The following is a 25,504-nucleotide window of genomic DNA, read 5'->3' as shown; positions in this document are numbered from 1 at the left end:
TGAAGTTTGAGAAGTCTGTACTGCAGACATTTATATACACGAACATATTTATATTTCTAAGGTACTGTTGCAAAAATCCTACACCATGAGTATTAGAACAAAACGAAATGTATTTTTTAGAGCAAAGCTGTGTTTCTTCTCGCCCACGTAAGAACAAAATGCATGTCTCTATTAGAGATCAGACGAATTTACTGAGTGCAAACGCAAATGGAAAAATGATTAGAGGAGAAGCGAGAAAGGGTCTTTACCAGGAAGAAAATGGGAACATTGGAAGGAGACAGTGCTCGGAGATTCAAACATCTTAAAACCTTAACTCGAGCTGGTCGTTGGGCTTGTGCCAAAGGTTGAAGTTGGTGCAACTGAAGCTGGCATTTGTTGAGAACCTCCTTCAGCCCAAGAACTCTCAGACATCGGGGAGTACGGCCTTGTCACTTTGGTTTTCACCAATCCCTACAATAACCAAAACATAGTCTCAACTATGGATCCTTGTTTGGCATAATAATATCTGTTGTGGTAATATCACTTGTAACATGTTTAGGTCATTAAATAAACAAGGGGTGATAATGAGGCTCTTCTTCTAACCTTTGAAGCATTTTGCCCGTACAAGTTAATGGTTTGATCGATGGCTGAGTAAACCTCAAAGGCCTGCTTGGTGTTTGGACTGCATTTGACAATACGGAACTGTTCCTTCGAATCATGTAGCTTTGATCTCAGATCCTTCGAATCATGTGACTTTGATCTCAGATAGAGAATAAGACGCGAAGGTGGAGAGTTAGGTTGGTCTCTTTTCCCGTCAGTCAGTTCCATGGTTACCAGATCAGTCCATAGAACGTCCCACTGTATAGAGCACGCATCTTTGGCCGGGATAAACTTTCTTTGACCCATTATGTTTGAGGGTTGCTATAAAAATTAAACGATTTGTAATTGTCAAGAAGATTTTCTTGGATACATACCGAGGACGAACACCAGACGAAGTAAACCTTATACAGAGAGCGAGAGGGTATTGTGAGACTCACTTGTAGTAATATCACTCTTCGATGAGTGATCATTAGAACTTTTCCTTTCGGTAGGATGAAGTGACTTTCGTAAGCATCTGTTAATGCAAACTTTCCACGTACTTTGAACAGATCAACCTGGCCTAGGAATGATCCAGATTCTGCCAACTGCAATATGACCTGTAAATGCAAGAAATTAGGGGTTTGAACTTTGCATAAAGTACCATCATGTTCTAGGTGAATCAAACTAATAATCGGTTCATCAGCTAACCAAGAAAGGAATGACTAGTGGAATGCATGTATAAATCGATTCCTAAGTATAATTTGTACCTGCCCCTGTGCTCTGTATTCGTTGTATGGACGAAGCAGGCTATCAGCACCAACGGCTCTTGGAAGTCTCCGGCGAAGAAGTTGTTCATCTGAAGTGATGGCTGCTGCTATCTTCATCCTCATGGCATTTGCACCTTCAGTGGTTTTCGACAAAAGATCCAGAACTCCACTCACAGGTTGGGCAGCAGCACCAATAATTCCTTTCCCAAAACCTGATACAAAGCCTTCGACACCAGAAGACTTTGCACCTTCGAGGGGCTTTGTCAATATGCCTGTGACTCCTCTAAACAGGCCCTTCGCTAGAGCTCCACCTCCTTCTCTGATAATGTCGCCAAAGTCCTCAACACCTTTGCTCTCCTGCCAAATGAGAGAACAAACATTAGCATGTACTAACAAAAGGAGGCACATGAAAGAAACACTGGCAAGCCCATACTTTCGTTGGGTATGAGAAGCAACTGAAACAGCAACATGTAGGAGCAAAATCAGCAACTGAAACAGCAACATGTAGGAGCAAAATCAAAGCCAGGAACAAACCTGTCTCTGTCGACTTTGAATGAATTTTTTGTCCATTGATAATGCAGCTATGCCTTGACTCATATGTCCAAGCGCGCTGCTTGCATTGCCAAGAATGTCAACACCTGAGAGCAACTGAAGAGGCTGGCCAAGTAGGTCTTTCTTTACGTTCCTAATAGCATTATTGATCATAGTACTTTGTCGCATGGATATGTTCTCACTAAATCTTTCACTTATGCGTACCTGTTAGAAGATCAGCAAAAAAAAAAAGAATGTTCAGCTTAGTTGGATCGAAAGTAAGTGATTGGGACATTGACAAATAAAATTCTAAACGCTTTGAAACTCGTTATAATCACAATGGTAATCCTTCGAATAAAAACTAATGGTCAAAATTAAATTATGGACACAAAAGTCAGGTCATCCAGAGTCGTGTAAATACTACATAATCGCTGAGTCAATTTACATACTAGTAGGCCAAATATTTTAAAATTTAATAGGCTAATCGTGTGAAACACACAGGTCATTATTGTTTAGTTACCCTGCGTTATAAGAAATGAGTTACTATCGAAACTTACTGGCATGTTTTCGGTATTCCCAAGAGCAGTCATCAGGGATGACCAAAATCCAAGAACTCCCCTCGGCCTTTGACTTGGGGACATGGCCATGGACACTTTAAATCTAACTTCTGAGATGTTAAGAACCCTGCATTTTTGGAGGCATGTAACCATATAAGAAATTGTTGTGAATAGACTGATATATTGATATCAGGAACTGTGTGCATACCCGATTTGAATGAATGGATCAACTGATACAGCTGTCGACTCAGAATCTGAAAGTCTACTCAAGTTGGCTTGCTGAATCATCTCATGAATGCGCCAGATTATAGGTTCGTGAATGTTAATTAGAAAGGCAGTATTTTCACGTCCCTGGAAACCTATATACGGGAAGACACGGAGATCGAGACCAGCATTTGATTGCAAAGTAACCGAAAACTTCAGAATGTTATCAGCTTTATCCCCAGTTCTCTGTGGTCTGAACAGAACCGGCATTGGAGCCAATGGCAATTGGTTGTCCACTTGTATTCCTTGCATCCTTAGTTTGAACCTATAGGACAATTAGCATTCAGCATTAGTCCCAGCGTGCTTTGGGTGTATAACTAACAGAATCTGATAAGAGTGAATGCCAATTCATGATCATAGCAAATGAATATATGGAACTTTTACACATGACCACCAATTGCAAAGGGAAAAGACCATATACCAAATATGAATTCATAATGGTCATTTAGAATAACTTCACTTGTGAGTTGTGAGAAATGATAACCCTTACATATGTGAATTAAAGCTAACTTAAGAACCTGATAAACTCACCTGCTAAGCCCAGAGCCCAAGCCAGTTGAATATGCCACAAGGAGGTTTTGCACTGACATGTACAGTATTTCCTCTGGAGCATGATCGATTACGGAGATTCCAAGCTCAGCGAGCTCAACAACCACATGAAACTCGGACTCTTCCGAGGCCAGAAGATGAGATTGCTGAGACTCATTTACAGATAACTCCGACAAAGATGATGATGGAAGTCTTCTGTTTATGCTGGAAGTAGGCTCAATTGCAGGCATCCAGTCACTAATTCTCACAACGTTCCTTTTGTCTTCCTTTACAATAGTAACTCGTATGGGTCTGGTAGGTCCAGTCTCACTTCGTGGTGGATGATCACCAATTTGATCAATATCGTATTTTTCTGATTTAGAAGGATCGTTTCCATCAACAAGGAGTTCAAATAGATGACGTCTACCAAGATTTTCCCAATAAAACGAAGCAGCCGCGTTAGGAGGAAGAAACTGCCAGGACTCGCTGACACCATCCACTTGGCGATAGCGAATAGGAAGAAACATGGAACGGTTCTCGATCCTAGGAGAGTGGATTGACATTATCACGAATACAAAAAGATAAAGTCAGATTGTCAGAAAACGTATAAATATAGAAGAATAAACGCACACTTGGATTCAGCAAACAGGATGCATCATTTTATCAAAATAATTTCATGCAGGCTCCACAGATTACTTTATCCACCAAACTGATATTGGCTTTAGAAGAACAGATTTGGCAGCAACTTTTAATCAGATATGCAAATCATGGCAATTGGTAAAAAATGTACCATCTAGATCCAAGCAAACAGTACAATAACATCAGATAAATCATCTGGAAGAAAAGTAGAGGCATCTGTGATTTACCTGTAAGGACCGGACACAGAGTTCGGCCTGAAAATAACTTCGTAACGTGAGTTCTTTGTCCCGCTTCTGACTTGTACTCTTAGCAGCAATTGATCAATCCCATCTTCTCTTCCAATAGGGACACGCACTGCACCTTCGCTACAGACACTGAATGGTGTGCTCCATCCATATCCCTGCACTCGTAACTGAAAATATCCCATCGGCGTAAGCCTATTAAAATAAGATATGGAAATCTGAAGGTATTTCACATACTTTTAGCAACTCAGTCCTGGTGGAAGACTGCCATCTAAAGAGCTTTGGAGGATCAGAAGGATTGATCCATTCTTCTGTCTGACAATCGCACTGCTGAAGACAGATGCTGACACCCACCCTGTTGATGAATAAAGTGTTTGGCTGGAGATGAATAACCTGAAAACAAAAGACTTAGTCATCTAATGTTTAAATGGGAGTAAGATAATACCATGTGGGACTCAATATTATACCCCCAAATATGTGCCTATCCAGAAAAGCTAGTGTTCATGTTACTATAAAGAACTTACCCGCCTCTAGATCATCTTGATTTAGTAAAACACGAATAGAAGCATATTATATAGCAGTAGCATGTATACGTTTCACAGAAAACACGAGAGAGAAAGCGAAGGCTGAACTAAGTGATGCACTGCAAGCTAATCCATAGGAGTTTCCACGGCCAAATAACAAATGTGGTAAACCAACACCAACAAAAACACTATACATGAGCACAAATTTGATTTAAGATAAGTAATGCCAAAGCAAAGGAAAACAAAATATATCATGGAAGTGATATCTGACCTTTGTTCTGTCCGACGTCATATTTAACACTGCTGAGAGCTTGTAGTACGAGGCGTCTGAGCAGAAAGCCTTTACATCTATACGTTCCTGGAATAGATTTGTGGTTAATAAAGGAGGACAGAAATGGTTTGTAAAATAAAGCACAGCAGTAAATCCAAGCCATAGGCTTTAGCTAGTTACCTTCTTCTCAAGCTCAAGAAGAGAAATTCCAGGACTGTAGATCTCAGAATCCCGAGCTGCTACAGCAATACCAATTCGTGGGGAAACATAAGAATCCTTCTGCGAAGGAAACAGCACAACGCCACTCCGACCAGCTGATTCTTGTGGAGAAAGCATGCTAGGCATAGGACTAGTATCCTCAATAACCTCGAGCACTCCGACATTTTTCCTCTGTTGTCTCCTCTCCATCGAAAATCCAGGATTTTTCTTAAAAGATCTAGGAGCCCTAGACAGGCAGGGAGAGCCAGCTTCCACATTTTCTGAAGGTTCAATCTCCACCACTCTATAGCCTAGCGGAATATATGAATCATTTGTAATCCAGTATGGCACAAAGAACCTTATAGTCTTTGGTGCAGCCCCTGTTTCTCCAACATCACGTTCTATACTTACACGTAGTCTCCTGAAAAAAAAGAGTATGACGAGGCAAAATAATTTCATGGAATATAGTATGGGGGTTATGTGATAATTCTCAACATCATAAGTTTTCATTTATAAAAAAAATAAGATGCGGACCAGCTCCTCCTAGGAATACTGCTTCAGTGCTTACTTGAAAAAGATATTTATTGAAATATTATTTACTGGAACCAAATAACTTTGTATATAACATTCCATGGCCTTTTTTTTTTGAACAACAACATTCCATGGCCAAGTGCCACAAGAATGCTATTCACCAACATTTTTTAAACAAATGCATATATTCAAATATCTGGGGTAATAAAAGCGGAGCTAGCAAGACTAACAATTCCAGGCAGAACGAGAACTGAAAAGAGCGACAAACCTTTTGCTCTGTTGATGGATGAACCAAAAAGATGTCACACTGTCACTTGAATATAGATCTAAAACAGGAATGGGATCCTGCAAAGGAAAATTTGAATTCAGTAATGTTTTAAGAACTTTTACCAGTGTGGTTAGATACTTCTATAGAATATCAAGGCCAACCTTTTCCAAAGCCCAACCACCATGGACGGCTAATGTAAGATACACAGGTCTCTGAATATCTGTTGAATATACGTGAGCAAGCTTCCTTGAAGATACTACACCATGTTGTCTCTCAAGATATGTGCCTACTTTTGTCTTTTCCCACACCGTGAATTTGACTGGGCAAGGGAGTCTATTTTCTAGCTTCAGAGGAGAATTAATAGAAATTTTCCAATCATAAACAGGTGTATTGAGGTCTGTATGAAGAACTGAGGCATCTGCTCCAATGCTGAGCCAGAATGGCTTACTCCCAGTAGCGGGCTGGCAGCAAAAAAGCATATCCTTCTTCTCAAGCTGATTTAATTTCAATACAAAAGAAGCTGGTCTGCTGCTTTGCTTGAAAGTTTGCTGCCGAGTAAGCAAACCTTGATCAACAAATGGTTGATCTTTTCCACAACCAGAGCTCACGGCGATGCAACTACCCCATGCATAAGAATGATCAACCCTTGGCCGGATATGCAGGCACTGTTCATTATCCTTTGATAAACATCCCCATGGTAAAATATAGGACGATCTAGAGGCAATCAAAGCATTATGATTGCTTGCCCCTGAAGAGACATTCTGATCAGAAGATACGGATATCTCTAAATTGACATCTGAATCATTCACAACTGTCGCTAAACATCTGAATGTTGCATGCTTTCTTCCGTTTCTCATAGAAACTTCCATTGCAATAAAATCGTTTTGTAATGACTTTGGAGCGACAGAAAGTGGAAGCAGCGAACGAATGCTATGCCATGAGTCATCAGGCCGAACTCCAATCCAGAAACCAGTGTCTCCGTCCGCAAAATCCTTACTTTCCATATTTCTTAGTGTGTTGGGGATTGTAGTCTTCTCGAAATAAGATGTTGAAACAAGCAAGCATCCATTGTCATGTATATCTTCGGCATTCTACATTTCATATATCAAAAGAGAAATGACAATGTATGTTATAGTAGCTTGAGAAATCTATCAACATACCCTGGTATAAATGAAAGCAACTAACCTTTCTCTGAAGCGTATAGGAACTTATATTCTCAGCATCACTAGATTGATATAGCGACCTTACTGAAGCTACCTTTCTAAATGTACTTTCCCCATGTCCAATAGGAAATGAAAGCGACCCGACGACCTCCCCTGTACAAGTTAATAGCTTACTCTCATGTAACATAGGAGCAATCTCGACTCATTGAACTCTTGAAAAATTGACCAGTCGTATTTTATTCGCGTACAGAGAATCCACGAGTCAAATGAACAATAAACAATGCCAATTCACTCTAAAAAGAACGATCAAACACACAAAGGACAGCTGAATTGATGCTTATGCATAAAAAAAGGCTCAAAGAAAATAAATCTAAGATGTAATAGAAACTAACCTTTTCCAGCTTTAGCAGCAAGGTTTGTTACTTCAACCTCCAACCTGGCCAATCCCTATACCAATAAAATAGAAAAGAAAAGCTTTCATATGAGATAGGACTCCAAAATCATGACAAGTGTTTCCAGTCCCAAAAAAAATTATGTATATCGATGTACTGTTCTAATTCGATGCTAGTTCTAGGCTAAATCGCTTATGAGACCGGATGTCTTAAGGTACAGAGAAAATGAACAAACGAAGCATAATAGTAACTGTTTCCTTATTTACTACCTTCCTTGGGATTTCAAAAATGAATAGTTCATTCCAATTGGAAGTGCACTCCATCAAGTCATTGATAACCGTAGTGGAAGGCTTCACGCACTTGGTCCTAGCACTCTGAGGAAAAAGCTTTTGTGGTTCAGCACCGTGACTCTCAACAACGAGGCGCAGGGAGCAAAAGAAATTGTGACTGTTGCCATCATCGACGATATGCAAGCCCTGCACAAAAAAAAAGGGGAAATACCATCGTAACCTAAAATAGGCCACCTAACAGATTTCAAATAATCGAACCTAAAATATATGTACCTTAGCCTCAAGAATCTGTACAGTCATGTAATTGCGTGCTTCTCTAGAACTGTCTGAAACATTTAACCTATTGGAGAACCTTGGCGGTGGAACCCAGACCGAAGTGTTTTCATCGTGACACAATTTTACAATTACATCTGAGTTCTCCTCCAGCATTTTCAGATATATGTCACGGCCAAGTTTATTCTCTACCACAATGGTCTGATAATCATCTTCGTCGAGAGCTGAAAAAGCTGAAAGATCTCCACTCTCACGAGAAACTCCTGATTCCTGTACCACAGCAAGCTAGTAAGTAACAAATTATGGGGAACATATAATTTTCACGAAAAGAAAGAATAAAGAGCATGTTACCTCTTTCATTTTGGCCGCTCTTTCTTCAAGTTCTAATTGCCTTCTCCAGGAAACAACGGTATCACCAAGAGTTTCAAGGTTTGCAGCACTAACATTTAGGTTCATAATGTTAGTAGCAGCAATTCGCAACCGTTTTCCTGGTCTGGATGATTGACTCAATGCAGTGTCGTATGTTTCCAACCTTCAACACGAAAGTGTAAAATCAAAATATTGATCCAAATACAATGATCAAAGTTCAGTTAGATCTCATCATAAATAAAAACATTATTATCTTTACTTGAATATTCCATCAAATGGCTCCAGAAGAGGCTCCCACGCTTCCAACTGTGGGTTAAATGTTGAAGCAGCGATTGAGGAAACGAGTACTGCATTCATGGCCTCTGGACGACCATGAGTTGCTAGCTTGATATTGGTGACAGTTGTGTCAAAGAGAGGAGTCATCTGGAAGCATTCACAAAAGGATCGAGATGTAAACACGGTTCCAACAAATTGGGTACTAAATTTGACCAATATCATACCATTCCATGTAAGCCATCTAGTAGCGTTAAAGAGAAGCATCTCAGCTTAATTTCCGCATTTACATTTTCCTGTGTTTTCGGCTTTACAGATTCTCCAACAGCAAAAGCCAGTCGACTTGGAGGCCTTTTTAGATCAGGACGTGCAAGAAAAGTGCATGCCTACACAAGTATTCAACAGCTATCAGGATTGGCAAATACATTTTACTGTCCTACACATCAACGATGACAATGGGTAGCCTTAAAAGAAAAAGAGACACAGCGCCAAAAGTTACGTGAGTTGTCGTACCTGATTGTCAACTTTCCAAATACTCCAACTTTGAGAAGACTTTGAACTTGAGGATCTTGTAACAGAAGCTTCATAAATGTTAGCCTGGTTAACAAGATCAATCCTAGGACAACAGAATGAATCCACACGTGGAGCCTCATCAAATTTAGAAAGAACGCATCCTAGAGAAACATAGCCAGGAGGGGCAACAGGAAACCAGCAGAAAACTTCATCCAAACCCTTCCCCACAATATGTGCGACTTTACTGAACTGCACAGGTTTTGCAGCAATCTCAGAGTCATCTGCTTTAAAGAGTATTCCAAGTGCAGGTGGCTCCAACCTGATGAGCGAAGAAGAATTAGAAGGAAAAGAGCTTTGTATAAGAAACAATCCCTTCAGGGTAGCTAATCTAGAGAAAATAAAATAAAATTTAGCATTTACTAACCCTTCAGTTATGCTATCACCCAATATGGCAAAACCAGGACGTGGTATAGGCCTCCATATTGAGACAGGTCTACGAAGATCACCACCCTTGTCCCACCATATTCTCTCAAAATTAGGAGTTGAAACATGATAACTAGTTGGCTTAGAAATTGACCTGACAATGTCCCATCCTGATGAATTTCCAGTCTGATCACTTGTTTGCTCACTCTGAGAGCCACCTGTAGGTGATGAGTCAGAGATTGGAGATGTCTTCATCTGAAGGGGATTCCAAAGAAGACAATGACTGAGGCCAGGACTATATTGTTTGGAAGGAGCCGCAGTTGAAGAGTGAGCATAAAATGATCCAAGAACATTATCAGCACGCCATATGCTGAATCCAGACTCAAATAATGAATTGGAGGGCACCGTGTATATGCACTCAGAGAAACTGCTGGAAGATACAAGGTCAGACCTTAGACAATAAACAATGTGATCTGGTGGTGGCTCACTTCCTAAATTTGCAACACACCCCATAGCAGTGTATCCTGCAGGAGCTACAGGCATCCAGAGGGAGCATTCATCGCTATCAATAGAATGTTGACCATTACCCCCTCCTAAATCTTGAATAACAGAGAACAGGCCAATACAATTAAACCCAATCGGCTTCCGCACGCGCCCATATGTATTACTTATTGCCATCACTGCTTGTGTAGGAGGAATTGCCCTGAAAGGATTTTTCTCAAGGGAATTAATGTTATAACGTAGCTATATCTTCTAGAAGAAGAAAACATCTGTACACTGGACTCAGCTCTTTTTAAGCAGTTGTACGCACCGGCACAATAAAAAGAGGGTACCCGTTAAGTTAACAACTACAATACGACAAGAGCTTGCTTATTTCTGTTTCGGATATGGTTTGACATGAATTTTGAAGGACGCATTCAATGCTATTAATGAGTCTGAAAAAAATGATGACTACAACCATCGTAAGCTTTGTTGTAGGGATGAAAATATCAAAGAAAAAGGTACCTCGACGTCACACAGTCTCCCAATATAACATAGTTCGAAGGAGCTTGCGGCCTCCAAATTGTAAGATTGTTCCTGGGTCCATTTTCTGGATACATCCCCAAAACAAAAGAGTCAATAGTGTAATTATCTGATACAGTGGCTTAAGAAGATAAAAAAAAATAGATCATGTGGCTAGACCAAAAACTCAGACAGCTTTATACGGCCAGTGCACATAATAACTGATGCCATACCTTTTGGTGAAACCCAAATCCTGTGGAAGTTAGTGCATGAAGCTAAAGGAATAGCATTTCCAGATTGTAAAGCTCCAGTCACTTGGCTCTGCAGATTCAGTAGGAGGGAAAGAGCACTCAAAGAAAGGTGGATGTATATGTCAGTTGACGTTAAGGACATATTTGTTTTTTCTTTGACAGAAGTGTATCCCAAAGAAATATCGACTGGATCAAGAATGATAAGACCAGAACCAGTTTCCACCACTAGGTTCTTTAGCAAGGCTCGAACCCAGATGTCATTTTCTTTTGAGGCGTACCTGTTGAAAGTAATAGCAAAAATACATCAACAATATGATATAACAAAAACTTAAGATCCATTAACAACAAGGAAGAAAACGCTGGCTTCATGAGAAAGATGCAGATGAGGTCAAACGGGGGTTTAATTTAGTACAATTCTTTGCTTTTAACAGGTAAAGAAATAGGTGATCAAGCAAATCATATTTCTGTCAACAGATATCTTAGGTTGTAGAATGCGCTCAGACCTTACTGTCCACAACTTTCACGTGTGACAAAATGTTGATAAACTTAAATCAGTGATACTAAGATTTCGAGAACGCTGCACTTACATGAAATTAAAATCCAACTTAACTCGCAAAAGCTTTTCTACAGCAGAGGAGTCATCCAGGGAGGATTTTGTGCCATCAAAGAATGTGAATTCAGGAGAAACAACCTGCACAAAACAAGCTATGAAATTGACAAATACAGTTCATTTCATCAAACAGATAAGCCAGCAATTGAGAGTGTGTGGAAGATGGTTATTGAGAAAATGTTGAAGAAGAGACCTCCACATAAACAAATGTTATTAGAGAAAAAAGGACACAGAAACATCAAAATCAGGAATAATGACTCAAAATACGTAAAAGAGAGAAACCAGGTATAGTTATTAGTTTATTAAAATTAGCTATAAAGTAGACGCTCAAAACTATGTAAACCTGTAAAGGGAAAACCTCAAAGAAACCTACCTGAGCTTCAAAGGTAAAATTCTGGCCAGCCTTCAAATCGGATTGACAAGCATCTGAAACATCTGACGATTTGTGCGCATTGCTAAGCACACTCTCAGAATTAGATTTCGTGTTTTCTAACATTGAGATATCAACACCATCTTCCGGGGAAAATAAGCAGCTACTATCGTTACTCAAGTAAACGCACTTGCTCAGGAGCGACCCATTCTGCCACAGAAGAAAAAAAGAAAACAAACAGCTAGCGAAATCAAGAATCTTGGAAAAATAATGCGAAGCAATAAATACAACAAGAAAGTTCTTTTTTCGCTTCACGGTATAAGCCTTAATTTTTACCCTTAGCATGCCAAGTGACTAATTTGAAATAAGAAAGAAGTAATTAGATTAAGAGAAAAGTGTGTCAACCTTAATTTTTACATTTACGAACCGCAACTTTTTTCCATGCCCGACGATTATGATAGGTTCTAATCTTCCGGAGCTTGAATCCTTCTCTCCTTGTTCACTCAACGAGATTACCTTTCCACATCCGTCATATGTATACTCGTCAACCCCGAGTGAATCTGCTACCAACTGTCTACATGGGGAAAAGTACACCACCTCTTCTATCTGTTTATAGAGAGCCTCATAGAGAACTATGCCACTACGTCTAGTGATTGGATCATTTGTTGGATCCATTGTTTCGTCTCTTCCTGTTATTGCACGCAAAGCTGGAACAAAAAATTCACCAACCGCAAGGAGGAAGTCAGGAACAGCAAGGATACGAGGTTGTTGAACCCGTAAAACACATGACTGAGAGGACGCTCGCCATCTATAATCCATCAGCAACATCGTTGAACATGGTGCGTCAAAATCAAGAACAGCCCTGGAGTTGGCCCGCTTAAAACTTCCCTTGTTAAGGGAAAATGGAAAAGATTCAGAAGAAACTTGCTTGGAAGCATCGACCGATGAGCCAAGCATCAGCCGCATTTCAGGCTTTGTGTTAGGACGGATGTCTAAAACAGAAACTTTAGGAACCGACACATACAAATCTGTCTCAGATAGTGACGTCATCCTGTAGGATACCCATAATCCTTCAAGCTGTTAAACAAAAATGAATGACAAATTTGTATTTTAGATATTTGGCCTAGTTCCTAGGGGAAAATGTACAAGGAAATAGAAGGATCAGGCTCAGAAGCACGTACCTCAACATGAGCTAACGGTGACTCTTCACTAACACTATTACGTAACTCAAGAAGAGCATAGTTGATATCCACAGCAAGTATTGTAACTGTACGTGACATTATCGTCTGACTATTCAAGTTCACTTTGTCAACCAGCAGACGCATTTGATCTTTGGGACCAGAACTGTTACCACGAAAATCTGGAGGTAGCTTTGGCTCCTCAAACAGATTCATGGTTGTGCAACTTACAATAATATCATATTCTTTGTCAGACATCACACCATGCAAGAAATCAATCTGCACAGTAGATATCGAGAAAATTTAAGTCCAAAATGACTGCTGATACCAGTAAAGAGAATGTAACAAGGCTATCTATGGTATCTATAACAAACAAAGGATAAAAACGCTGTAAGACAGCGAATAAAATAAATCTGTGACTGTATTTTGGTCCATTTTTGGTCTTAGATAGCAATGCGATCCTTATAAGATAATATCGTTTATAAGTAAAGCCATCCCTAGTCTAACAATATCAAGAAGCAAAAAAAAAACTGATTCAGTTTAAAGTTTAGGTTCTTGAAACCAGAACCAAAAATTTAAGTTCTTCAAACGTAGAGGGAAGAAGAAATCCAGTACCTTGATCTCAACTGAAAGTGTTGGTACTTTCTTAAAAACATCTCGTAGGCTGCGGCGGACAAAAATGTCCAGTCCCTGCCCTTCACGTATCATTGGTTTACCAATTGATCCATTTATGCCTACTGACATATTTAGTCCAAGAATCTTTACAAAAAAACAATAGAAACAACCATCAGGCTAGTGTATTCCTCCCACACGTTATATAAAGGTATTTCGTACAATGTACCTTCGCATGAAGAGCATCTACACGTACAGCACTTGGATCTTTCTCCGGACACCCATGCCAGCTTATTTCATTTGATATCTCCAGCTGACCAAGGTCAAGTTGAATGTAACTACAAACAAATATAAGGGGTTGAGGCTTTACCAACATTCAGAGAAAGATTGAAGTAAACCTTTGGAGAATCAGCAAAAAAAAGGAAATAACATGTTGCAGAACTTAAGGTTCCAAAATTTTAGACCTAAAGGATGAAGACTAGATTCTACGCAAAGGATTTTGATGGCAACTACTAGACTAGAGTTAGAGAGCTATAAAAAATTATCGTAAAACTGAAGTGGTTCATAAACCTAATAACTATGATAGCATAGCACGTACTAAGTATTACCACACCATTTATACTTACTTTTTACTTAGAGAATCATTAGGGACAACAATTATTGGAGTGTCTAGTGAAAGGTCTAGTTTCAGCGCAGTAGCACCATCTATCTCATATTTCTGGATTAGCCACTCAAAGCCTCCAACTTTGTCAACAAGCTTAATGACTTCTTCGGTATGAGGAGTACCAAGTCCCATGAAGTACGCTGTAACCTAAAAAACAATTCATTGGGTTGGTCCACAACAAAATGATGTCCAAAGAAGACCATTTTTATAAAGACTCGGTTGCGCATAAAATAAACTATGTAACAAAAGGTTGGTGAACATGGTACCTCTTGAACAAATCTGTAGAGGAATACGATGCGAACAGCTGATAGTCTACCAGATAAGCTATAATCATATCCTTCATAGTCGTCATCTCCAGCACTATATGAATTGAATTTGAACTGCAGAGTAAAATAAGAATTAAGCAGATGCAGAACCACAAGAAAATAAGAATCAACAATAGCGCCAAAACTGCAATAAAGCCGCCAGTATTTGATACCTTGATAAGAGACTCAACACCTGGATCACGTATGTCACAGAGCCAACTCCAACAGTTTCCTGAGTCTAACGACTTGTCACAGAGTTTAAAATTTCCTAGAGTCCCTTCTATTGAAAGAGAGCTCGGGTGAACCTTTAAAATAAACAAGTTTAACCAAGAGACTAGTTAACTGAAACAAACTTTCAATGAAACTAATTCTCTTTGCTTTAGAACATTAATTAGAGAACCAACTACAGATTCAACATTTTAGAATCCTAGTTACAATAATATGATTAACAAATTTTGGTTTTTTTATAGGGTCAAGATTACGAGTAAACTAGAAATAAAATCAAATACGTCAAATAAGAAACCCACGCCAATATTTCTTACCTTAATGTCCAGCACAAATCGTTCTTGTACAAACATCGCAAGCTGAGAACCATCCTCCTTGTTAAGAAACACAGTCACACTATCAACATTCATGTTCAGGTAAAACACTACGCGGTCCTTGCCATATCCAAGTAATCCTTCAATGCGTCCACCTTCATCCTTTGCTTCTTTCTCACTACCAGATTTCTCAAAAGCCAGATTGTTGGCATCTTTATCATCTTCAACATATGTTGCAGCACTCAAGTCAAATCCAAAGCCAATTAAAGCAACTAGAGTTGGTCTACTGCAAAAGAACTCCAGTTTTGACATGCGAATGCTCATCTGAAATTGATTTTAAGCTAAACTTAACAAAGCTGAGAAGGAATATTTGCCGCACTAAGGTGACTCCCATTGTCTGAGATTACATACCTGTGTGTCGATTCCATTATAATCGGGGGAACTGGAGCTCCTCGTCAAGAAAACAACTGATACGAAATCAGAAAATTCACCACCCTGCACTTCATAAAATACCTCATCGCAAAGGCCTTTTCCCTGAGATGTGTCTTTCTCATGAAATCCACCTTCAGCATCCTCGATCCCCACATGTTCATCAGAGTCCATCATCATGCTGCATTGAATCATATCCATATCAGGAGTACCTGGTTCTGTAGGAGACAGAAACTCTGGCAAAGCATCAGTGAAAGCATCTTCATCATCTGCATGTCCTACAGACATCTCCTTGTCATAAGCATCACATCTTCTTGGGTCTTGTATGTATTCGTTCTTCAGAACAGAGTAAGCCAAATACTGAGCACTTCCTGACTGCTGAATTTCATCTTTGATTTTTAGAGAGTGCAACTTCGTCCTAACGGTTAAGCCACTCTCTGAACTTATCATGTGGACCTGTAAATCGAACACAACTATGCCTCTATCAAACTAGTCTATTGTATAGAACCTACAAAGATAAATAAAAGCAGCTGGACAAAAGCATTACATGCATATCAAGAATAGGAACCCTATAAATGGAAGAAATACAAATATCCAAACGACGGACAACTTGACAAGATGTGCTCCTAAGATATGCAACATGATATAGCAAACGATACGCTATGGATTTTATCTTTTAATCAACGGCTCTGTTGGTAGTCTCCATCCCATAATCACTAGCTTAGCCAGACTTGGTGAAATAATATCATTTTAACCAGAACCTAAATAAAGTTGTCCACCCCCAACAGGTCTCATCCTTTACCGGTCTATCCTTAGTACCGACAACGCAAAACACATGCATACAACTCACTATCTATCAGCTTAACGCAATGAACTATGTCCAACAAACACAAACCTTTCCTCCGGCAGCAAGAACTTCGAGAAGCAGGACCTCTTCAACCTTCTCATCACATTCATCCTTGATCTGCGGGAGAGTACGATTTCGAAAGGCAAGGAAAAATCAGGAAAAATTGCTTTCACAGAATATAAATGGTTTCTCAGTTCAAGCAACTGAGTTCCTAACTAGTACGACATGGCATACAGATAGCACACACATAGAAATATGTAGAAAGCTGGTTAAAGCCAACCTTTCCATACAAATACAGCTTCGTCTCAACTAAAGCACCATTAATAACAAGATCAGCAGCTTTCAAATTCCCAGTCTGAGGTTCATGGAAGTCACCATCACCATCACTTGTATGACCAAGTACATCCCCCGACAGAGGAGCCTACAAAAGGACAACACTTTTCAGCGTCAACCAGACACAACCAATGCAAATAGAAAAGCCCAGAAAAAAAAAAGTCAAAGAGATTGTGTAAATATACAGAAGCTTGATAGGTTGCTTGAACAAGTCCTCTCAGCCATGCTGCCTTTTCCTCCCCCTGAAACTCTATGATCCAGGTGCTAGAAGATTCCAGGGCCTGAAGAATGCACAAGATCAATAATCTTCAGTGGAAAACACAAATGAAAATACAGCATACAAAGCGTGGTTGTAAAGGAATATCTGTGAGCTAGTTTTTTCTCCAGTTTAACTTCGAAAGGAACTTCAATAAAAAGTAAAGTCCAGAGAATCACCAACACTCTCAATCATCTTATTTCAGGTATGTAGCCATTCAAGATTCAGCAAGCATACCCAACTAGAAAAAAGAGTATAATTTTCGATGGAAAACTTATACATTTGTCGGCTCTCATATAACTCCTCCTAGTATTTACAATAAAGCAGCTTAGCCTACCTTTTTAAGATTCGCTCCCCTTAGACCGACAGCAAGGCAGTAAGGAGAACCACCAACATTTTCGGGCGGAACCTCAAATACTTGTCGGCCAGCCATGCTGCACATGCAAATTTTATAATCCAACCGTCTTATATCAAAACATACAAAAATCTTTGTAGCAGAAAAGAGTAACATGAAAAGAAGAAAAAGAAGAAAAAAAGATTTCATTCAAAAAAAAAACATGAGAAGAAGAAAAAATAGAAAAGGAAGGTACGTGAAAGAAAATTATGAAGAATAGCGCATACCATAAATAACGTTGATAATCAAGTGACTTCTCTGATTCATATGTATACAGATATAAACCAGACAAAACAAGGTGACAAGGCTGCCAAGTAGCAACAGAGTTGCCAATTCCCTGAAACAATAGATTACATACAATTAAAGCTGATACAAATAAATCAAGATTGAAAAGTACGATATATAATAGCACATACCTTCCAAACTAAAATTCTCGCATCACTAACAAGATCTGCAGGACTCCAAGGTTGGATTCCATCTGGGATGTCATCAAGAGGAGTTTGACTGTAGGTTTTCATTGCACCATACAAGATATCGGACAGTTGCATGATCCTCATATATCTTGTTGGCGAGAAATGAACACCAATATTTGGCACTTGGATAGAAATTCTTGTGGTTGGGTGACTCGGGTGAGGTACCTTGATCTTCAACAAGAAATAGATGCGTGTCAAGCAGAAATGCCTCGTTTCAACAATTGACTCATGCTTATAAAATGTCGCACACCGTAATACCTGATCAACAATAACTGCCATTCCACACCTATCAATAAGGGAATAAACGCTGTCCCCTTTCTCCAGAATGGGAGGCATCATTGGCTGATTAGTGAAATCTTCCATGATTAAACTGCAACCTTGGTTGTCAGATCCACAGCCCGTAAAGAAAGCGGCAATATCTCTTCCGGAAATGCAAAACCGAGAATATAAGTTTTGCCTTTGCTCTTCAGACCGAGTATCCTGCAATTGTACAAGAGGTATAAGAAAACAGAAGAGAAATACTACTAAAGTCGAAGGGAAAGTCTGGAAACTTACCATCGTGGTTAGCGTAAAATTACCAAAGTCCAAAAGGAAATGGCTACTGCGCTTGGAAGATCCTGAAGCCCTCAAAGGAATTCTCACTTTTGGAGCATCAAGATCAATGTCGAGAGCAAATCTGAGAAACCAAAGGCAAATCATAAAGGAAACCCGGTGAAAATTTTGCTAATTGTACGAAATGATAAAATATATTTAGATTTTCAACACACTACAAGGAAATAAGCTTTTGTTACATGCAACCAACATCTTACTTTGTTCACTACCAAATGGTCCAAATGCCAAGTTAAACTGTTCTAACCTGCTTTGCTCCTCCAACACTATTTGAAGTTGCTCTTGAGCCCGTCGAGTCACTTCCTCTAGTTTCATCTGTAATGAAGAACGATCAAAAAATAATAAATGGTACAGCCCAAAAGTCTGCAGCAAAATAAACATACAGAAATATATGACTAAGGACTTGAAAAGGGTGCATACATAAAACGATTTGAATTACATGTTTTTTTAAGGATCCGTAACCCATCCGATACCCTTATTTGGGGTCGGATTGGGGTTATGGTTTTTATGCCCAGGCATACTTGTCACCATGACATATAAGCAAAAAATATCATGTAAGAAAATTGCTACTGAACATTACACCAGTACCTGAAGCACAGCAGCAGTTTCCAGTGCAACAGTAGGGCTAATTGCGTTACTTCGCTTCACAAACTCCAATACACGATCATAACTTTCGGTCCAGATCTGCAAATACGCAAAACTTGCAATTGTGCTCAAGTTTGAATATAAACGACTTGTGCTACTGTTATATGTTTGAGAAGCGTGTCTCTCTCGATACTAGACCGAAATTATTTTGTCCCTCAGTGTAAACAACAACTGAATTCCAACATATCCCATGCGAGTTACAAGTGATAGTTTCACATATTAACAACATATAACATAGATTCCCTCCATAATTTCCAAAGGGAAGGACACAGACTATAGGAGCTTTAAGTTCCACAAACTCTCTCTAAGGTCCTGAAAATTTGACTATCCAATCTTCAGGAAACCACAAACCTCATTCAATGCCCCAGCTAGATATTAGATAGACTCTGTCATACTTAAGACGTATTATGCGACTATTAGCCAGATCGTAAATACACACGTTTCAAGAGCATACATATATGAAGAGATTACCGTAGCGTGACAAGGGGATATCGTCGCTGATAGCCTCCAATCAATGTTCTCTCCAATAGGTGACTTCACAAAACTAGCCATCAAGGCATTCGTCTTTCTCTCACTGGATACACTCTGCAAAGACAGCAGTATTACAGGCAGGAATATATAATCTTACAACAGGGATTGCTGACCCTGGCATAAGCAATAAATTTGAAAAAAAACCTGTGCAAGCGAACCCTCTGGTGCAGATAAGCCATAGAACCTCAGTGATACATCACACTGAGTACTCCGATATCTGAACTTTGTTGTCACATCGAGTTGCTCAAAGCTACCACACAGCACCTCAGTCTGGTTTATATCAACAATCCTAGCTGCACCTTGTCCAATTGATACAGTTACAAGAAAGTGAGTCATATTCTGCATGTCTTTTCCTGAATATAAATTCATCTCTTCGTCAGGCTGATGACTCAGTAACTTATTTATCGCCTTCCATTCTTCCTTAGTCAATCCTTCCTCCATCGATTTTGATCCCTCAGCCACATTATCAGCCTCCGGGTCATCTTCAGATTCTGTCCGCCTTCATGGAGATAGCAACCACAAAAAGTTAATTTAAAAACAAAATAAAAAACCACCTTGCCGGTGATTTTGCATTCATGGCTGCGATAAGAAAACAAAATTTGAAAAGCCAAAATGCAAGACAACTATATTCAGAAGGAAGAGGCATACTCCACTAACCATTTAAATGAGAACCAACCACCCTTTTTCAGCTTTCTCTGCTCGGCAGCTTCTTTTGATTTTACAGATTCAACCTTTGCATGTGCAAGTAACCTATTACGCCGATACAACGTATCAGAACATGATGAGATAAGTCGGAAGGAGTAAAGGAACACAGACAGTACAGAGCCTTTGAGAATCTCAGTGAAAATAAGAAAAGGAATAGCAGAGCTTGGAACTCTTATGAAAAAAGTGGTATGAGAAGACTACATGTAATCAAGCATTATCTCAAATATATTTGTAAACTTTCGGTATATTTAGAACTTAACCATGGTCATGTTAATTCCAAAATCAATCCAGATATCAAGTGTCAGCGAGATGGGATTCCAATGGTGTACATCAGGAGGTGGAATTTGATAATGTTAAGAAACCACATGCTTTGCTTTACAAATGTGGGAATATGATTATTACCTCCACAAAAGAATCACTTTGGAATCAAGGTCCTTTTCGATTTCTCTCATCTCAGGGTTGTTGGCATTTGATGACTGCTGCAGAAAGTTGGCATACAGCTGAATATAGTGCCGACGTAACCGACAAAAATGGTGAATGCTATCCCAGGAAAATCGATAGCTGAAATGGTTTCAATATATGCAAAGTCAGATCAAAATACACCATCTTCCCCAGATCGAGTGCAGACATACTTTACCAGAAGATGGTCATACTATGCAAGACTAAAAACAATATGGCTTTGCCAGATAAATGCTGGCTATTTTCCTAGTTGTCAGTGAAATCCTGAAAGAGAGAGAGTACAATGCAACAGATATGTACCATAGTCTCTTTTGTTGCAAACTAGCTTGAGAAGCAAAGCGCCACCACAAACGTGGAGCCTCTGAAACAGGAACCATGGGCCGTAAATGTGAAATTTCCATGTATGTTTTGTATCTTGAAACAACTTCGACTAGCTTTATCCAGTCGTGATATTGCTCCTGGGAAGAGAAACGTCGAACACAAAATACAAGTGACTTAAGTCCAAAACCTTAAGAAAAGAGAAATCGCTAAGCAGGCGCAGTATTAAACTCTAACATCTCAGAAAGTAGGAAAACAGAGAGAAGAAATCAAAACCCACGGAAAACATTTGCAGCTAACCCTGGAAGAAAAAAGAACCAACTACACCAAGTACCGAAAAAATGGTACCTCTGTGATTGTGACGTTAACATCATTTAGGTTAACTGACGCTCTTTCAAATGGAATCTCCTGATTATTTCTCTCCTGATTTCCTAACCGGTGATACTTAAGAGATCCATTAATAGGGGACAAAAAGTATCGACGATTCAAGGCCCATTTCGACTTTATAGTATGCGCGGTTTGCTCCTTTATGCCATCTTCAAACATCTGAGGCAAGACAGTCGGTAGTTAAACACATAAAACCTCAAGTAACATTTATTGACTAATGATCTGACGAAAGCACAAAAAAATAATAACCAAGAAAAAAGGTAGATAAGAACAAACCTCAACCCACTCTGCGGGACTAATATCGTCCCATTGCTTCTCCATTTCCCAGGGAGAGCTATTAGAATCGTGATACAAAGCAAGCCTCTGAAGCTGCAAGGACTGTTACAGCGACCATGTGTTAGCCTAACTATTTTGTTTCAAGTCAATAAGTAGCATAATTAGCATTCAACACACTTTAGTCTCCAACCAATAGACCTTGTAAACTAGGACTCAAAACGAACACAAACATTAGAGAAAATAACTAACTGAAGAGAGACAAAAGAATTAACTTTGAATCAATTCAAAACTGCTACCTCATTCACCAACCCATGTGAAAACAAATGACATTCCCTTTTAAAACTCTAATCAATGTTCTAACTTCTATCTTGTTTTAAGCCTCTTGGAAAAGACCCTTGAACTTCGTAGATGAAGAGACCATAAAATGGGGAATCTTCGAAGCTAGAAGATTTCTCAAGACATGGGAACTGTATACACTATACCAATGATGAACCACAAGAGAACTAAAACGTCCCTATGGAACTATAGATATATATAGTTCAATCACACACTACTTTGAAACACTATGCTTTTGTCAATTTTCAACTGCTTCTGCCAATTGAGAATAGAAAGGAAAGAAACCAAAGCTCACCTTACGCAATTTATCCAAAGCACCGCTTGTGTCAAATGTCTCATTTCCTTCCTCATCCATTGTAACAGCTGCGAGCTTGGCCAAGGTGATGCCCGAAGCAAACGGGTGCCCTGGATTACTAGAGCAAGTATTGTTGAAATAAGAAAAAAGCTACACAAGTACTTCTGAGGCGTCTCCAATAAATAACCATAACAAAGACATCAATAATGAACACAATAGCTAGATATGGCCATAAAAGCAGAAGGGAAAAAATAAACAAGAAGCGAAACAGCCACAAACCTGGTCGAATCCTCGTATCTAACATGCACATTGCTGATGGATATTTTCAGATTACCAATAATTGTAGCAATAAGCGAACCTAGCCATGAATTTCCTGCTGGAGACTGCAAAGAACCAACCACAAAAGAGCTACAAGTTATATCATGCTTAGCACATGAAATTTTTTTTTATCTAGTAGTTAGCGAGAACTCCTTTCATAAAAGATCATAAGGAATCCTCTAATCTGATCAGGATAATTTCAGCGTCTATAAATAGATACCCCCCTGGATAGAAAATAAGAAAGATATAGACTAAAAATAAGTTATCATGTTTAGTGGCATACACTTCCCAGCTTAGATTTTGCTCTTGCTTCTAGAGTTGCTGATTCCGCTTCCTATTGGAACAAACACGATAACAATAAACCAGAATAACATCAAAGTTTATCTTGTAGAAAAGAGAAAAAATCAGGTCTCATGTAACGATTGTATTCAGAAGTATGCATGAAGCCGCATCAGGCAGAAAAAATTAGTACCTCGATCTGCTGAAGCTTGGTTTCTAGAAACTTTTCCCTGTCTTCTTCCTAGTATGTAATTAGTGTAAGCAATTCGGTACCAACCAAAGTGAAAAGCTTACAGGCGAGACAACGCACACACAAATAAAAAAAAATCCAACAATATACCTTAACTGTCCGGCCATCAGGGGCAGGATAAGCAAGAACAAAGACACGGTCGATCAGAACAATGACTGGCTCTTTTCCTAAACTTTTCCAAGGGACCTGGAAACAAAGGTTAGTATGAGTAACTTTCAAGATATACCACCTAGCCATAATTACAGGATACTGCATACAAAAATAGCATCTGCTTCTTTAAATACAAGTCTAAGTTCAGCAACCAGAGAGGGTATCACCCTTAATTGACTTCGTATCAAAAGATTCGATTTATGCAACAAACAGAATTACTCGCGTTTCTACTTTTTCAAAACTCCGCGCATTATTCAAAGAGCGGTAAATACTTGTTTGGCAGCAAATGTAGCCCAGAATATATTCAGTTAAATGATATGCGACTTCCCTCTATCAAAGAACATTTTTACCAAGAGAGTATCACACATGCAAACATTAATAGCTATGTCATCAATAAGTGGTATATCCTCTCTTTTTCCAGTAAGGATCCACAATCCAAGTTCAAGCAAGGAAACATTCAAGAAAGAAATGGTAACAATGGTCTGGAAATCATCAAAATTCCACCAAGAGGAAAAAAAAATAGCAACCTTCAAAGTGATGGTTCCGACAAAACCAGATTTGACGGCGACTGGAAGTTTCAGTGAATTCAAAGCCTCCGCCTTTAACTTCAAGTCTTTAAGAACAACATCCCCTGAAAAGCAAGAAATTTCAACATTAGCAATTAATGAACAACTGACTAGAAATCCATGGGATTACATCACTACATATGTAACTTTCACCATTAACCAGTACAAACTACTTCATAATGGAGATAGTTAAATCATGAGCAGTCTTTGCGCATAAAAATTGTCAATACTTCCCATATATATATAAAATTATGAAGGAAAAAAGAAGACATGCTAACCTTTCCAGACACTAATCCGCAGAGCCTCTGTGGAGAGTCCATGCACATATTCACCCAAATACCTCCGAAGCAGATGTAACACCTGAATACAAACTTGCATTTAATAGATACTCCCAATTCAATCAATCAAAGTGGACATAAGACTGGTGAAACAAAACTCAACATAAGAGCAAAGATGACCTGCAGAACAATTGCAAAAGGGAATGCAAAATCTGGGGATTAAAATTTCTGGAAAACAATCTTTGCTTAACGCCATTACCTCTCCAGGTCACTAACTTAGAGAGTCCTTAAGAAGGAACGAAGCTAAACTGTTCATATATTCTAATTTAAATGCACTATCAACTAATAAGTTCTACAGCACTGCTCCTCTCCGATTCTAAGTAAGGAGCCATTTCGTTTCGATTTTCCATAGAATTAACATCGAAACGAAATTAACAAAAATGGAAAAGAGATAGGGCTTACATGAGCTTCGAACATGGCGGCGACGATCGGGAGAAGAAATTAGCTGGTGAGCGAAAATGGGAAAGGTAATCTTCACGTTTGGTTCAGAAAATCGAGGATCATCGAGATCCTAGAAACAAACCGATTCAACATTGAAGAGAGGGAAGCACGATCTCAGATTCCTACTCAAGCGAGCGTGTGTCCACACCCTAGAGCGAGTGATCTACCGAGAGGAGCAACAGAGTCAAGAGGCAGAGCGATAGAGAGAGAGAGAGAGAGAGACGGTTGTGTGAGAGAGAGAGAGGGAGAAGTGAGAACGAGACTCAGGGATGAATTTCAGGTAATATACGTGCCGGTCCTTGGCTATCTCTATTTTGTATTTTTGTCAGGGCAATTCTCGTAGACTATTTTTTTCTCGCAAAAATAAAAAGATCCTAATACCTTGGATGTATAAAAAAATAAAAAAATAAAAAAATAAAAAAAAATTATAGTTTTAGATTATATGTTTTCATATTCCAACTTTTTTATAAATATTTTTTTTGATTGAAATATTTTTTTTCGAATTTTTTTTATTTTTTTCAAATTTTCTTTTTGTAATTCGAAAATACTTTTTGAAACTATTTTTAAAATTTTTATTTTCAAATTTTTAATATTTATTTTTTATTTTATAAAATTTTAAACCTCAATCCCAAATTTTCCACCCCTTAACTCTAAACCCTAAGGTTTGGATTAGTTAACTATATGGGTATAAATGTATATTTACCTATTTAATGAAACATTTTGGTCATTTTAATTTTTATAGTCTATATTTGTGACAAAAACTT

At 38.9% G+C, this 25,504-nt stretch overlaps 1 protein-coding gene and 1 pseudogene across 4 annotated transcripts; one reads left to right on the top strand and one right to left on the bottom strand.

Moving 5' to 3' along the window:
- Window positions 1–24,972, bottom strand: LOC106311470. 4 transcript variants are annotated; one of them, XR_001264024.1, is made up of 62 exons: window positions 24,702–24,972; window positions 24,240–24,321; window positions 23,923–24,026; window positions 23,336–23,431; window positions 23,189–23,236; window positions 23,000–23,050; window positions 22,678–22,781; window positions 22,399–22,516; window positions 21,768–21,869; window positions 21,453–21,650; window positions 21,087–21,244; window positions 20,730–20,888; window positions 20,280–20,372; window positions 19,767–20,121; window positions 19,563–19,676; window positions 19,035–19,130; window positions 18,694–18,761; window positions 18,393–18,513; window positions 18,096–18,317; window positions 17,781–18,008; window positions 17,592–17,701; window positions 17,308–17,404; window positions 16,900–16,995; window positions 16,662–16,802; window positions 16,430–16,498; window positions 15,517–15,990; window positions 15,109–15,429; window positions 14,740–14,871; window positions 14,528–14,641; window positions 14,224–14,408; window positions 13,827–13,935; window positions 13,601–13,744; window positions 12,989–13,264; window positions 12,213–12,884; window positions 11,811–12,017; window positions 11,415–11,518; window positions 10,810–11,105; window positions 10,580–10,664; window positions 9,576–10,277; window positions 9,152–9,470; window positions 8,866–9,024; window positions 8,625–8,788; window positions 8,348–8,528; window positions 7,997–8,266; window positions 7,703–7,909; window positions 7,434–7,488; window positions 7,064–7,194; window positions 6,040–6,969; window positions 5,879–5,955; window positions 5,062–5,500; window positions 4,882–4,968; window positions 4,324–4,479; window positions 4,072–4,256; window positions 3,209–3,748; window positions 2,622–2,942; window positions 2,414–2,540; window positions 1,860–2,081; window positions 1,326–1,682; window positions 1,017–1,175; window positions 583–900; window positions 249–450; window positions 1–168 (listed from the first exon to the last, which is right to left on the bottom strand). XR_001264024.1 is itself a non-coding variant. In XM_013748654.1 (61 exons), exons 1-61 carry the CDS (start codon window positions 24,714–24,716, stop codon window positions 310–312), a joined length of 12,411 nt encoding a protein of 4,136 aa, XP_013604108.1. In that variant the 5' UTR covers window positions 24,717–24,972; the 3' UTR covers window positions 1–309. The 4 variants fall into 4 exon arrangements, 1 of the variants encoding a protein (XP_013604108.1); XR_001264025.1 differs by having other exon boundaries at window positions 1–147; XM_013748654.1 differs by having other exon boundaries at window positions 1–450.
- The window catches only part of LOC106308472, a 68,850-nt pseudogene that overhangs the window by 1,968 nt on the left and 41,378 nt on the right, over window positions 1–25,504 (top strand).

Source organism: Brassica oleracea, chromosome C8 (genome assembly GCF_000695525.1).
Source record: "Brassica oleracea var. oleracea cultivar TO1000 chromosome C8, BOL, whole genome shotgun sequence".
In the NCBI taxonomy this organism is placed as follows: Eukaryota; Viridiplantae; Streptophyta; class Magnoliopsida; order Brassicales; family Brassicaceae; genus Brassica; species Brassica oleracea.
Note: the sequence above shows the minus strand (reverse complement) of the source record. Positions and strands in the feature narration are given on the sequence as shown.

Excerpts from the sequence above, each read along its gene's own strand:
- LOC106311470 (XM_013748654.1), bottom strand. Across the intron at positions 22,517-22,677 it reads AGATACGAGGATTCGACCAG|TAATCCAGGGCACCCGTTTG; the intron begins GTTTGTGGCTGT and ends TACTTGCTCTAG. Across the intron at positions 6,970-7,063 it reads CCTATACGCTTCAGAGAAAG|AATGCCGAAGATATACATGA; the intron begins GTTAGTTGCTTT and ends TATGAAATGTAG.